The 14,305-nt window shown below is 35.5% G+C and overlaps 1 protein-coding gene across 3 annotated transcripts in view; it reads right to left on the bottom strand.

Annotated features, from left to right (window-relative positions):
* Girdin (protein girdin) overlaps positions 1-14,305 on the bottom strand; it is a 576,472-nt gene that overhangs the window by 516,496 nt on the left and 45,671 nt on the right. For all 3 annotated transcript variants that reach the window (XM_090411135.1, XM_090411137.1, XM_090411136.1), the window contains exons 3-4: positions 8,629-8,734; positions 3,885-3,954 (exon numbers count right to left, since the gene is read on the bottom strand). In XM_090411135.1, coding sequence (XP_090267261.1) covers positions 3,885-3,954; positions 8,629-8,734 — 176 coding nt within the window. The remainder of the gene's footprint in view (positions 1-3,884; positions 3,955-8,628; positions 8,735-14,305) is intronic.

Raw genomic sequence — 14,305 nt, 5'->3', positions numbered from 1 at the left:
TTCTGAATTAAAGATGACTGTAGTTTTTTTAATTGAACTAGAAAATATATTACATTTGACAAGAAATATATTCTTTCATTTCATTCTTAATGACTTCTATTATCATGCAGTGTGTATGCATTTTCATCCTTTCTAATATTAACAGTACACCTAGTTTTTCACACACATATATTCATTTTTTTTGACAATTCAAACTTAACTTTAGTTTACAAGTCTATTATTATAATTGTTGTTGTCGGATTTCAGTTCATAGGTGAAATTGATTTTCTCATGAAACTTGTTGAGATGGTCTAGAAAAATATTGAGGTTGTTTAAACTGTGTTCCCAAAAGGAATACATGATCTATATAATGGTACCAGATTTTGGGTTTCAGTGTTGAGAAATTAATCGTCTTTTCTTCGAAGTCCTTAAGGAACATATCAGCAAGAATCAGAGAGAGAGAACATAACACATATGTAACAACTGTCTTCTCTTTTTGGACTTAAAACTCACAAGATGTGATGAAAATATCAAAATCTCCATTTTTAGAAAACCCACACACACAGACAGATACCTTCATGCTTCTTCCTATCACTACCCTCTGCAAAAATTTGGTATTATTTCAACCTTGGCACATCGAGCTAGATCTTTATTAACAGACGAAACAGAGATTGAAAATTAACTTAATTTACAAAAAAGGACTTTTGTCAACAATGGTTTCTCTCTTAAGAAGATTGATAAATTTATCTCTCACCATCGTTCACCTACTATTGAAGATTCTTCTTCCCCAAGAGCATTTATATCTTTGCCATACATCAGCTCTCTCTCCCCAAAACTGGCAAAAATTCTTAAGAAATTCAACATTAGAACTTGTTTCACTACATTTCCAAAACTTCGCCCCATACTAAGTAGACCTAAAGTAAAACATCTCCCTCGTCAGTATCCAGGAGTCTACAAGATCATGTGTGAATGTGGCAAACCAATTTACGGTCAGACAGCTAAATCTATCCTTTTACTTATTGAGGAACACAGAAGAGACATATTCTACAATAGGACCAGAGCCAGTGCTCTCTCAAGCCACATTCTCTTCTCTATTAACTCGGATGAAGGCCACCAACACCTCGTAGACTGGCCGCAAACTTCTAATTTACATGTAACTGACATGTAACTCCAATTTACTGTTACATTTACTGTTAACATGGACAATGAAGAAATGTTACAAATTAATGAATCCAAATTAACTGATTAAACTTTTATGTGATGCATTGTAATATCTTTTTGATACTTTCCTCGAGTGATTTTTTAGCATTGATTTATTGAAATTAGTATTCATAAATATCTGAGAAATCACTAAGATTACTAATGCTTCTCATTATAATACATAAATGTAAAGTCAGCATCTTAATTATAGATTTCTAAAAAAACGTAGTACATAATAAATGACCTACAAGATGAATACACATGCAGGAGTATCAAAGAGAAGAGAATATATGTGGAATTATAAGGCATGTGATTATAATAGTCTAGATATTAACTTGGGGCAGTTCCATGGAGGGAGGAATTGGGAGGGTGAGATATCATTAGTGTTTGAGAAATTGTGAAGGAATATTTGTTAGCAGCAATAGTAAGCTGTATTCCACGAGTGAAGAAGAGGACATAATTTGGTGTAAAGTGGATGACAAATAATATCAAACAGGAACTGCAGGTGAAAAGAGGTTATGGAAAAGATATAGGGAGAGGAGAGCAGATGCATGAAGAATATAAGACTCAGGCAAGGAGAGTGACCAATATGGTAAGGAAGGCAAAACTGGAATATGAGAATCTTAGATTGGCACTGAGATCTAAAGAAAATCCTAGAGAATTTTTTTAGTCAGTAGGAGGAGAAATGATTGTGGAAGAATGGCATTCTAAAAATGGGAATAGAGTGACTGATGCAGAGGACAGTGGAGTTTTCAATAAACACTTTATTAGGGTATTTCATCCTGGAGAAATGAAGATAAAGCTGTGGGACTGGATGGAATATAGCCACTGGTTTTGAAAAAATGTGCTAAAGAACTGACAGCTCCGTTGACCTGGCTTTTCAATGAAAGTCTTGCTACAGGAAAGGTACCCAAGGGATAGAAGAAAGGTAAAATAGTGGCATTGCATAACAGTGGTAGCAGACTGGAAGTATCAAATTATAGATCAGTTTGTGTTTCATCAGTAGTTGTTAAGATCTTGGAGAAATTAGTGAGGGACCATATACAGCATTGGGCAGATGAAGGTAATGTTATCTGTGAGAGTCAACATGGATTTGTAAAGGGAGCACTCTTGCTTTAGTAATATGATTGCCTTTTATAATAACGTGACAAGAGCAGTTGATGAGAGAAAAGCATATTCTGTCATTTTTTTTTTGGATTTTGCAAAGGCATTTGACAGGGTGCCACATGATAAGCTGATACTTAAATTGCAGCACATGGGTTTAAATGTCAGGATTGGCTATCTGACAGGTATGACGGAGTTGTGTATGGCAGGGGAATATCAAGGAGGCAGAAGGTTACAAGTGGGGTCCCACAAAGACCAGTAGGACCTGTATTGTTTAACCTTCAAATCGATGACATTGTCAGTGGATTTCAGGGGGATATTCAGGTGTTTGCAGATGATGTGAAGCTAGGAAGGGTTATTAGTAATAGTGCAGATGTAGCAACCCTGCAAGAGGATTTGAATATGAACTAGACAGATGGGCAAATGAATGGGGGTATTGGTTTAATGCAGTAAAATGTAAAGTCTTGAAGTTTGAGATACATCGATAGAAGGCAGCATACTCTGTTGAAGGAGCTGTACTGGAGAAAGTATGGGAGACAAGAGATCTGGGGGTGATGACTGATAAAAACCTGAAATTCAGTGAACATATTGCAAAGGTGGTGAAGGAAATCAGAGGATTGCTGCAATACTGAGAAGGATGTTGACCTGCAGAGATAAGAGTTGTCATTCTATTGTATAAAGCCTTGATCAGACCACACTTGGACTATTGTTCTCAAAAAATTAGCTCACCAAGATTTTTAAAAAAAAAAAAAAAAAAAAGAAAAAAGAAAGAATTGAAGGAATTCAGAGGAGCTGTAATATACCACTACAGCATGAAAATCAGAGAATTAGATTAGCTTCACTGCCAGGTGTAATATCACCACTCTACTTAATGAAGTAGAGTAGTGATATTAAGTAATCAGACTTCGCCAGCCTGGTTGGCCGAGTGGTTAGCATGTCCGCTCTCCAGCCATGAGGCTGCAGGTTCAAATCCCACAGTGGGCATGAATGTTTGTGATTGTCCTACAAACTCTCTGTGGAAAGGGCTATCCTACCACTTATTCTAGCAGAAGACTTCACTCCCAAAACCCGGTGGGGTACAGGAGTAACCATATGGCATCTATGGACATGAAATGTGGAAAAAAAAAATTAAAAAAAAAAAATTTAACGAAGGCTTGAAATAGCCAAAAAACAAGTTTCGACTCAGAGCAAAATTCTGGTTATCAAGCATTCAATAAGGTCAATGCACACTTGATGCCATCTCAATTCAGAGTTATAATGAACGATGCGAGAAACTGAATATTTCTTCCTTTCAAGGAGCTTGTTCAAGGTGCAGATAGCACACCAAACCAAACCTAACTAGCAGAATAGTGAACACTGAACCTACATATATATATATATATATATATATCATTTTATCTATACTTTTGGTTAGTGTAGGTCATTTTTTTTATAAAATGGTTTTATAAAATTTATAAATTTTTTTTTATAAAATTAGCTTTGCCATTGCAAAGAAACAAACTAAATTAAAAAAAGGAAAATTAAAAATCTATAAATCTAAACATATATAAATAAAGACAAAGTCCTGCTATAGAAAATAATACTTAGCTGTTGCTACTTACCTTCTTCAGGATTTCTAGCTAAAACAACAATATCTGGAATTTTGATCAAAAGCAACTGGCCAAGAACATCCTGTAACAAAATTTAAAATTTAGTGGGTATCAATCTAATCATTATCAATCATTCAAAAGTCTCATAGCATCCAAGTATTTCAGCTTGGATCAAGTATTTTACATTAAAAGCAACGTAACATTAATTGTTTAAAGAGAAAATGTGGCAAGACTAAAATTACAAATTTCCTTCAAATGTTCTCCTGAATCTTTGCAGAAGTATCACCAAGCATCTGTTTGTTCTGAAACATTTCCCCCCCCCCCTTTTCTAGGCTGTATAGAATATTATAGTTAACAAAAAATTATATGCATTTTCATCCATGTAATACATAATGGTATGAGTTAAGTCATTTTTATTTGAGACATTTTTTTTAATGCAGAAAGATGCTACATTCACCACAGTTGATTTTAAATATCTACTGTACAATGAAAAATATATAGGGAGTGTATATATTGCCTTTCATTATAGCATATTCAAGAATCACCACTAGACCCATCTCAACATTTACTGATGTGTTATTAGTAGGTAGGTTGATTTGATGATTAGCAAAGAATCCACTATAAAGATGTTATTATATCTCCAAAGAGGCCAAATGCTCATTGCAAGAAGGTACTCTACTCCACATAATCTACATTGCTTAATCTTCCATCTACACACACAATGCCATTATCCACTCATCTACTCAATGCCATCAACCAATCCAATTGGTGATGTGCATTGCCAGAGATCACTGCTAGAACTGCTCCATCAAAGATGACTTTTATTCTTTGTAATGATGGAGAAAAACTGCATGCATTTTAGTGAGTTTATTTATATAGCTCACTGAAATGTATACCTCATATAGCTTCCAGACCATCCCAGAAACTATATGAAGAGGATATGAGCAAGGAAGTTGCGTGGAAAGTGGAATGCTTTGCCTGAGAGTGTTAAATGCAGAAACCATGAATAAGTTAAAGACACAATTTGATGATCTTTTTGCATGAGAGGTGTATCTCACACAATCTTTTTGATTCTTTGGAGATCTGATGTTAATAATAATAATAGTAGTAAATTAATTAAAGCTGCCTTGTAAGTAGCCTATAATCCAATCACAATTACCTGTCTTACAGTTCTGCATATTAATCTTTCTAATCTAATTCTAGTAGTTAACTCTTTTTTAACTGGAGGAGAAGTGGTGAATAGTCAGTGAATTCAGCACCTATGTAAAATTAGTGATTTTTATCTGTTCTGTATTTGTCCTTTAGAAAAGTAGTGTTTTATAGTATAATTAGTGTACATTTTCATGTTTTAGTGTTTTATAACATATCTTTGTTAAGATATTGAAATATTAACTATAGTTTAAAATGGCACCAAAAATGCACAAGAAAGTAGATTATTAGAGAGACAATGTGAGAATTACAGAAAGTACAGTGGCACTTGAATAAGAAACAATAAAGCACAGAATCAGGTAAATTAGTAAGTAACAATGATTGTAAAAAAGGATATTATTTACTATGGTGACTAACATAAAACATGCTGTTGATGAGCAGTCTATAACTTCGAGTTTTCTCAGAGCAAAAATTAAAAATATAACACATACAATTCAAAAACAGAAAAGAAAAATAAACAAGATCATAATTATAGTAAGTATGAATGACTTAATTAGCAATAAGTTCAATAGGTTGTTGGAAGAAGAAAGAGTGAAGAGTGAGAAAATGAAAATCGTAAGAATAATACCTCAATATGATAAAAATTGAGAAGAAGGGCTATAAAGGCAAATGATTTGATGTGTAGTCTGTGTAGAAGTAACGGATGTAAGATTTGGATGCATGGAGTAACTCTGAGGGAAGATTAGATTTATATAAGAAGGGCAGTCTACACTTAAAGCATTTGGTATCAAGAGTCTTGAAAAACTAATAATTGGTATGAGACCTAACACAAGAGAGTCAGGGAAACTTAATTATAAATGGCAGGAATGGTGAGAATATGTGTATAAGAGCGACAATGTTATGTAACTATGTTAATGACAGAATGGGGCATTATCATGGAAATGATTACGAGGAGAGAACAATTTCAATTTTGTGTTCGTCTGGTTTGGACTCATCAAACATGAAAGATATCTGCATAACTAAGGCACTAGAGAAGAACAGAGATCTGTAAGTGTGCAGCTGTGTCATGCAGACTACAAACAATAGTATATAATGCAGGAAGCTCATTATATCTATATCAATGCTAGGAGAATCAGAAACAAAGGGGTAGAGTTTGTTACCTTGGTCAATATGTTGGGACCTCAAATTGTAGGCATTAGTGAGGACTAGCTATCAGACATACTAACTGGTATCGAGTGTAAAGGGTAGAATATTTTTAGGAAGTATAGACAGGATAGGAGAGAAGTGGGCATGCTGCTAATGATATTGGATGACTTGAATCCAGTCAGTGGTGAGATCTATGATTGTAATACTAGTAACAGTTTTTCATGTGGTAGTGAGTTTCAAGTCTTCTGGTGTGTGAGGTGGAATCTAACAAGATCAAATAAATAGTGGGGTGTTATTACACACCTTGTGAATCAGTTGTTAGCAATGAAGAAATGCATCACCAAATAAAGACGATGGGCATGAAAAGAGTAATCATAATGGGGGGGCTTTAATTATCCAAACAGTGATGTAGCAGTAAAATCTTATGAGAAGAATGAAACTGAATTTACTGAGCTGTTGTGAGACAACCTTCTCAAGAAGCACGTGACAGACAGAATTCGAAGTCAAAGAATATTACATTGGATCATAGTGTCGGAGAGTGTTTCATTTAAAGAGAACTATTTTGACTCCAGTTGGTGACAGCAATGATGCAGTACTCACCTTGGGAAGTGGCTATGCTTGTGAATGTTCCATTCAGACATACTGCTATCTCTTTGCTGGATGAAAAAACTCAGGTGTAAGAGGAGGAGGTATTGGAGCTGTAGCACAAACCAAATAAGAAATCAGAAATAGGGACTGATGGGATACCAGCACAGATGCTGAAAGAGTGTTCAGCTGAAATGCTATTCCTTTGACCAGACTGTATAACTTGAGTCTCAGAACAGGGAAGATTCCACAGGAGTAAAAAGAATGTATGGTAATCCCATTGCCCAAGGGTTGTGCAAAGACCAATGTATCCACCTAATGACCAATCAGTATCTCAGGAGTGATGAAGATTTTGGAAAAGTTGGTTAGAGCTCACATTTAGAAATGGGTTGACAGAGAATCTCTACTTTGCAATGAACAGCATGGGTTACTAAGGGAAAGTCATGTTTTAGCAACTTGCTCACATTCTGTAATAACATTACTACTGAGCTAGACAAGGGGAATGATACCATGATACTTTTAGGTTTTGCTAAGGCTTTTGACAGAATACAGCATGGAAGACTTGCATAAATTGGAAAATATGGGACCTGGATTATAAAATATTAGCATGGATAAGAGGATGGCCGATGGTCAGATATCAAAAAGTGGTGTTTGGGTGTAAGCCTGCAAGACTTAAGGTAACTAGTTTTGTTCCACAAGGATTAGTCCTTGGTCCACTGTTATTCAATCACTGTTCAGCATAATTAGCATGGATTATTTATTCCATTTCTTTTAAATCTACAGGAACACAAACAGCAGCTGACCAACATCCTTTTACAACTGAACTGCAGACTTGAACCTGTTACTCTCGTCTTTTATTCTATCGACCTGTTCTGTGGAACAGTCTTTCCCATGAAGAATTTCCCAAGGACTAAAATCTCCACCTCTTCAAGAATAATAACAGATCACTTTGCTCTTGACCCCAGCACAGACAGCATTTATTTGCCTGCCATAGTGATTTTTTTTTTTGCTATAGTGATATAAAAATAATAATGATAACTGAAATAAAGAGCCAACAGGCTTCACTTAGGCGATGCAAAATTATTCAAATTAAGTGGATATTGAATCTCACATTATTTCTTAGAAGAATAAGAAACTCTAAGATAGGAAATCTAAGAATTTCATGCCGAATATAGAAACTATATAAAGTTTCGGCAAGTCCAAGCATGAGCCAACACCTGGTAGTACATGCTGGGGCAACTTGTAGTAAAGGTGGATTAAGCTCCGATCACTGTCCTTAGTATTTTCCCATAATGTAAAACACATCTCCTAAGAGATGTATGCTGTTATACATTATGGGAGAAGGTTACTACTCAGACTAGTTTCGACCTTTATTGAGGTCTCATCAGTGAATAGGTAGACCCAGATGTAAAAATGGATTTTTACATCTGGGTCTACATTTTAGGAGATGTGTTTTATATTATGGGAAAATACTAAGAACAGTGATTGGAGCTTTATCTACCTTTACTACGAGTTGCCCCAGCATGTACTACCAGGTGTTGGCTTATGCTTGGACTCACCGAAACTTTATATAGTTTCTATATTCGGCATGAAACTCTTAGATTTCCTATCTTAGAGTTTCTTATTCGGCTAAGAAATGTGGGATTCAATATCCACTAAATTTGAATAATCTTCTTCTGCAGCTTCTCCCACTTAAGTGGGGTCACTGTTGATGATGAATAATAATAATAAAATAAATAAATTTATATGTTACACTAAATGAAACAAATTATGACAGCATTCTTTATTCAATAAGGATAGTGTTTATTACAGAAAAGAAAAATAGCTATAAAGATATATCTATAAAGAAAAACAGCTATAAAGGTCTACCTCTTACCTCATAAAATGCTTTAATGTTATGAATTAACACATCCAGATTTCTTATACGTGTGCAAACATCATCTGCAGACTGATTAATGCCATGGTATGGTGGATGTGGATCTCTAAGTATAGATAATACATAAATTTAAGTTCATTTACAAAATTATGATTACCAAATCATAAATTATCAAATGATTTTCCCATCATCCATTAGTAGATTAAGCATTTGTAAACCTTACTTATATTTTGCCATGGAAGTTAATTCCATTGGCACATTGTGTTTTGCAGGAGGAAGTACTGCTAAGTTTCCAGATGAAAAAAGCTACTGCCATCTGTGAAGAAATTGGATAACTCCTTTTCAGTTGAAAATTTCTTCCATATTGCAAGATTAGGGCAAAAGGATTTATAGTGGAATAAATAAGCATAATACAAATTGGGACAGAATAATAGGGAAGTTGTGTTTTGAGCTAGTAAAAGGCTCTAATGCACAATATATAGCCTCTGGCATCATCCCCAACTTCCCACGGTATAACCTGTTTCTGCAAATGGGACTCTGGTGAACCTGACATTGATGCCACAAATATATACCTTCCCTGGTTGGAGGAAATGCAAATAAGACTTCTAGGTGGTAGATGTCTTTCATTGCCTGATAAAATATCATCGTCTTGCTTATTAGAGGCATGAAGTAGCTACAGCTTGTTTGGTCACTAGAGCAAGTGTTCTAGTTTCTGCCCCCCACTTCTCTCCGAATGTAGTGTGAGAGATACCCTCAATGACATGCTAATCATACTGTAGAGCAGAGCTTCCCAAACTTATTGATGTAAAGGCCCCCTTGGAAAAATTAAAATATTTCACGGCCCACCCATCGAAAAAAAAAAAAAAAAATCATAATACAGACATATATTATGATAATATTTGTTGTATTTATATTCAATACATAACATACACAGTGAATATTGCAAAAATCAAATGAAGTGTTACATTTTTTTCATCTTACATACACATTTGACATAGCACACTTAGTCTTAAAACATTTTAAATTTGTTTTTATTATTTCACGGCCCTCCTCAGCAAAACTAATGGCCTCAAGGGGGCTGCGGCCCACAGTTTGGGAAGTGCTGCTGTAGAGGACCCACACTCTCCTGCATTCAAGAGTACAGCAATAAACAATTCTGCAGGCCAGATGCCGGTTAGCGCACAGGACCAAACCATTTAGTAATGAATCTGGAGTCTTCCTGATCAGCTAGCATAAAAATCCTGCAGCCATTTAGTTTTCAGTTTGTGACTGGAGGGAGGCCAAGTACAGTGACTGGAGGGGGAACTTGATTTATACAAATCAAGTGGATATTAAACCCAGCATTATTTCAAAGCCAGATGTAGAAACTGAAAGTTGTTTTGTAAAAAAAAGTTAACCAGAGCGCTTATGGAATACACTTGCTGGGCATATAAATTTGCATCATCAAACTGAAGCCTTTTGGCTCTTTATTGAAGTAAATACTTTATGCACCGACCGAGAGTTTGCTTACAAAAAATACACCTCTCAGACATTTCAAATTCCTTAGTACGGAACAAGAGTTTTTGCTCTCTTAAGGTTTCTGCCTGGTCTCTGAGGAAAACCAACCAGTTCAAAACAGCTGTCAGGCCAGTGAAACCTTATCAAAATGGACCAATAGAAGGCAAATAAATGAACACTTGGGCAAGCACACATGTCTTCTAAGGATCCTTGCCAGGGTGACTCATGAATGTCGGAGAGTGTATTCCTGTAAGCTCTATGGTCAACTTTTGTTTTTTGTTTTTTTTTATGCAACTTTCATAGTTTCTACATTTGGCTTTGAAATAATGCTGGATTTAATATCCACTTGATTTATATAAATTTGCATTACCAAACCGAAGCCTTTTGGCTCTTTATTTTAATAAAAAACTGCTTTCAAATTTTTCAAAATTTTTTTCACTGAACTTGCTACTTCCATTCAGCTTTCATTCCATCTACCTTAATTCTGTTGAACAGTTTTTTCAATAAAATATTTTCATAAAAGAATATTGATAAATTACTATGCTCATGATCCCAGTCCACATACAGCATTTATTTGCTACAGGTCTTCAGACCTTGTGTGTGGGGAGCAATTTAATATATTCATGCCAGGCAGTGTTTTGTGCATGTTTCACTTCACACATGAATTCACTTTACCATATATTATGTTCCTTTCATGTCAGGCAAGTGTATTTTTACAAAGTTTTCCATATATACAGCATGTTAGTCACAATTTTTCAGTGAAATTTTATTTATAAAATTAGCATTTGTGAATTGTCTTTAATGATATACAAAATCTCAAATGGAATTTGAAGATTTTGTATATCATTAAAGACAAAAGAAACTTGAACTTATTTCAAGTTTTTTACACACATCTTTATTTGTTTTCAAAAATTTGCTTTACATAAATCATTTGGTTTCTGCACTCAATGATTGCATTATGCAATTGGTGATGGCCAACAAAATACTAGTATACACAGGATATTCATGCATGATAAGAAACAAGAGTTAATGACATAGAGAGGGAAAAAAAAAAAAAAAAAACTAATGTGATGAAGGTAGAATTCTTGAACAGGTAGATAATTCCAATGTTGATCACAGTTTTTTTACATTTAGAAATCAGTTCCTCACATGTTGAACATTTCAGAGTGATATATATCATATATGTAAAAAATAAAAACAGAAATAAATCACAAGTAGAAACATAAGTAAAACACATAGCAATACAACAAATTGTAAAATATGATCTGCTGCTCCATCAATCTACATGTACTCCTACCATGATTAGATGAATTGCCTGATCAACATCATTTGTTCACTGCATGAACGCTTCCTCTTGCAATTTACTAAGCTACCAAATCTATTAATTTTATTGGTTAGTTATTTATAGTTCACGAATAAATCTCTAATCTCTTTCTCTCTCTTCATAAGTTTTATGTCCACCATAAATGCAAACATGCTTGTCTGGGGGTTATAGGATCATACACAACATGCTCCACCCCGACAACTTATTGGAGATACATACAATACCACAACTGTGAATTATTAGTAATTCATGTGATTCCAATGAAAGTACGAGGTAAGTTCCAAAAGTTTCTGGCCTGACGTACAAAATTTGCTCCCATTTTAAAACGCCATGTGTGACAGATAGCACCATCTATGAGGAGGTTAGTGTAAAAGTTTCAACTCTCTACCTGCGTCATTCTGTTGGAGGCACTTGTTTGACTAACACGTGGCATGCTAAGTGTCTCTACTGTTAAAAATTGAGTCCTGCACTTTCACCAAAGAAAGGCTTTCTTGAAGTGCTATCAAACAGCGACTGGATGGTGTTTATGGGGAAGTTTCTCCTTCATATTCCACCATGAAGGAATGGGCTAAACAGTGGCACCTAGGAAGAGAGAGCATCAAAGATGATCCTCGTGATGAGCGAGGAAAATGTCTCTCTTGTTGAGGAGGAACTGCTCAATGACAGACGGCAGAGCTCAATGAAATCTCAACAAGGTTGAGGCTTTCTATAGCAACCATCTTTCACATCATTCACAAGAAGCTGTCCCGACTTCTCTCAATTTAGAAGGAGCATTGTGTAATGACCTGTTCTTGCAACTTTTTAGAGCTTTGCCAAGGGAATTAGAGAGAAGTGCTGGAATCCATTATCACCAGGGGTGAAACCCTGGTCCTTTATTATGATCCTCTTTCCAAAAGGGAATCCATGGAGAGGTGCAAACCAGGCAAAGCACTGCTGAGAAAAGTCAAGGTCACTCAGTCTACAAAGAAGATCATAGCAACAATCGTTTAGGATTGCCAGGGAATTCTCTTGATTGACTTCGAGGAAAGAAATACCACCGTAAATGCAGAATATTATGCTTCACCCCTGCACAAACTGTGCAATGCCATAAAGAAGAAGAGACAAGGAATGCTGAGTCATGGTGTTCACCTGCTTCACGACAATGCTCCAATCCATATGGCTATTTTTGTGAAGGCTGCAAAGGACTGTGACTTCCAGGAGACTGAACACCCATCCTACAGCACAAATCAAGCAAATTTGCAGATGACAATGACGTGAAAGATGCAGTTTAGGACATTTTGCAGACAAAAGTACAGACTATTTTTTCAAGGGAAGAGAAATGTTAATTCAAGATGTGTTGAAGTAAAGGAGGATTATGCTGAAAAGTGACATAGTTGATTTCTTTCTATCACCTCTAAAAGTCAGTCAGGCCAGAAACTTATGAAACCACAGTCATATCTGTATTCACAGCTGTACTGTTTGTTCAGCTATTTACACCTTTTAGTTATTTAAATATACCAACCAAATATACAGGATTATCCTTAATTACTGGTTTCTAGCACATCGACTTTTTATTTGGACAAAGAATGGGATTGTAGTTTTAATATTAATAAGTGCAAGGTGTTGCATTTTGAATCTCATCCACTTCCTGTGCCAAACTGCAGGAAGTGGATGAGATTCAAGATTTGGAAGTGATTGTTGACAGTAAACTGAAGTTTAGAGGGCATATTCTTAGTGTTGCAAAAGCTGCACATTGTAGTGCTGCAGTGATAAGAAGTACTCTAACATGTAGGGATAAGGAAGTAGTTGTGCCACTGTATAAAGTGCATTATACCGGTCATTGTGTAATGCACTGGTCAGACTACGCTTGGACTACTGTGCTCAAATCTGGACACCTGATTTTTCTGTGTGATGTAGAAACATTGGAGAATGTTCAGAGACAAGTGACTTAGACAATATCAGGACTTTGGAATGCTGGCTATGGAGAGAGTTTGAAGAAATGTGGATTGCAGAGTTTAGTGGATAGGAGGAAAAGAGGTGATATGATAGAGCCATTTAAGTTAGTGAGAGGATTTTATCAGATTAATCCAGATGAGATTATAAATAGAGTAAGCCAACGTCTTTTATTCCCTTATAGGGAGTAGGCAAGGCCTTTAAACTATCTAGTTTTTGGAGACTGAGTGAGCAGTTCAATCTCCACAAGTAGCCAATCAGAGATACCTGGCCCGTGTCTATAACTAATTATAGGCAGCCATTGATGAAGAGACTGGCAAACAAGTGCTGCCATCTCTTGGTACCTAACCCTAACAGGATATGTTTTTGTCTGAAATAACATGGGTTCTATGGTCAATTTTCTTGAGTTTATGGGACGAAAAACCCGAGTTTCCGGGAGAAAAAATCTGCTTGCCTGTGCCAGAAATCAACTAACTTGGGAACCGGTTGAAGAAAGGCATTAATAGATTAAGTTAAGATTCAGTATGATAAATATGTTGTCAGTTGAATTAACCTCCCACAATGAGTCTGTCAACTCCATGTAGGGTGCAATAATAATAATAATAATAATGATGACAGTAATTCATCTTAGTGACTTCAGTTTTATTTGGATATGACTTGGCAAAGGAACTACTGAAAAAGGAAGATTGCGGGGGAAAAAAATAAAACGGAATTCTCCTGTTGACTTCTACCATTATCATTGACCAACATCATCCTTCCATTATAAAAATTATGGAAACGACTATCGAGTAAAACTTCAGTTTAATATAAACCAAAATAATCACTTGACATTTCAACCTTCACCTTAAGGTAACATGGAGAATACATATATACAAATTTTAGCTACATATATACAAAGAAACAAGCTGCACTACAATCTACAAT

Source organism: Typopeltis vanoorti, chromosome 21 (genome assembly GCF_054136105.1).
Source record: "Typopeltis vanoorti isolate ZY-2024b chromosome 21, IOZ_Tvanoo_1.0, whole genome shotgun sequence".
NCBI classification, from domain to species: Eukaryota; Metazoa; Arthropoda; class Arachnida; order Uropygi; family Thelyphonidae; genus Typopeltis; species Typopeltis vanoorti.
The sequence above is the reverse complement of the archived record's forward strand: the minus strand, read 5'-3'. Positions and strand labels throughout refer to the sequence as shown.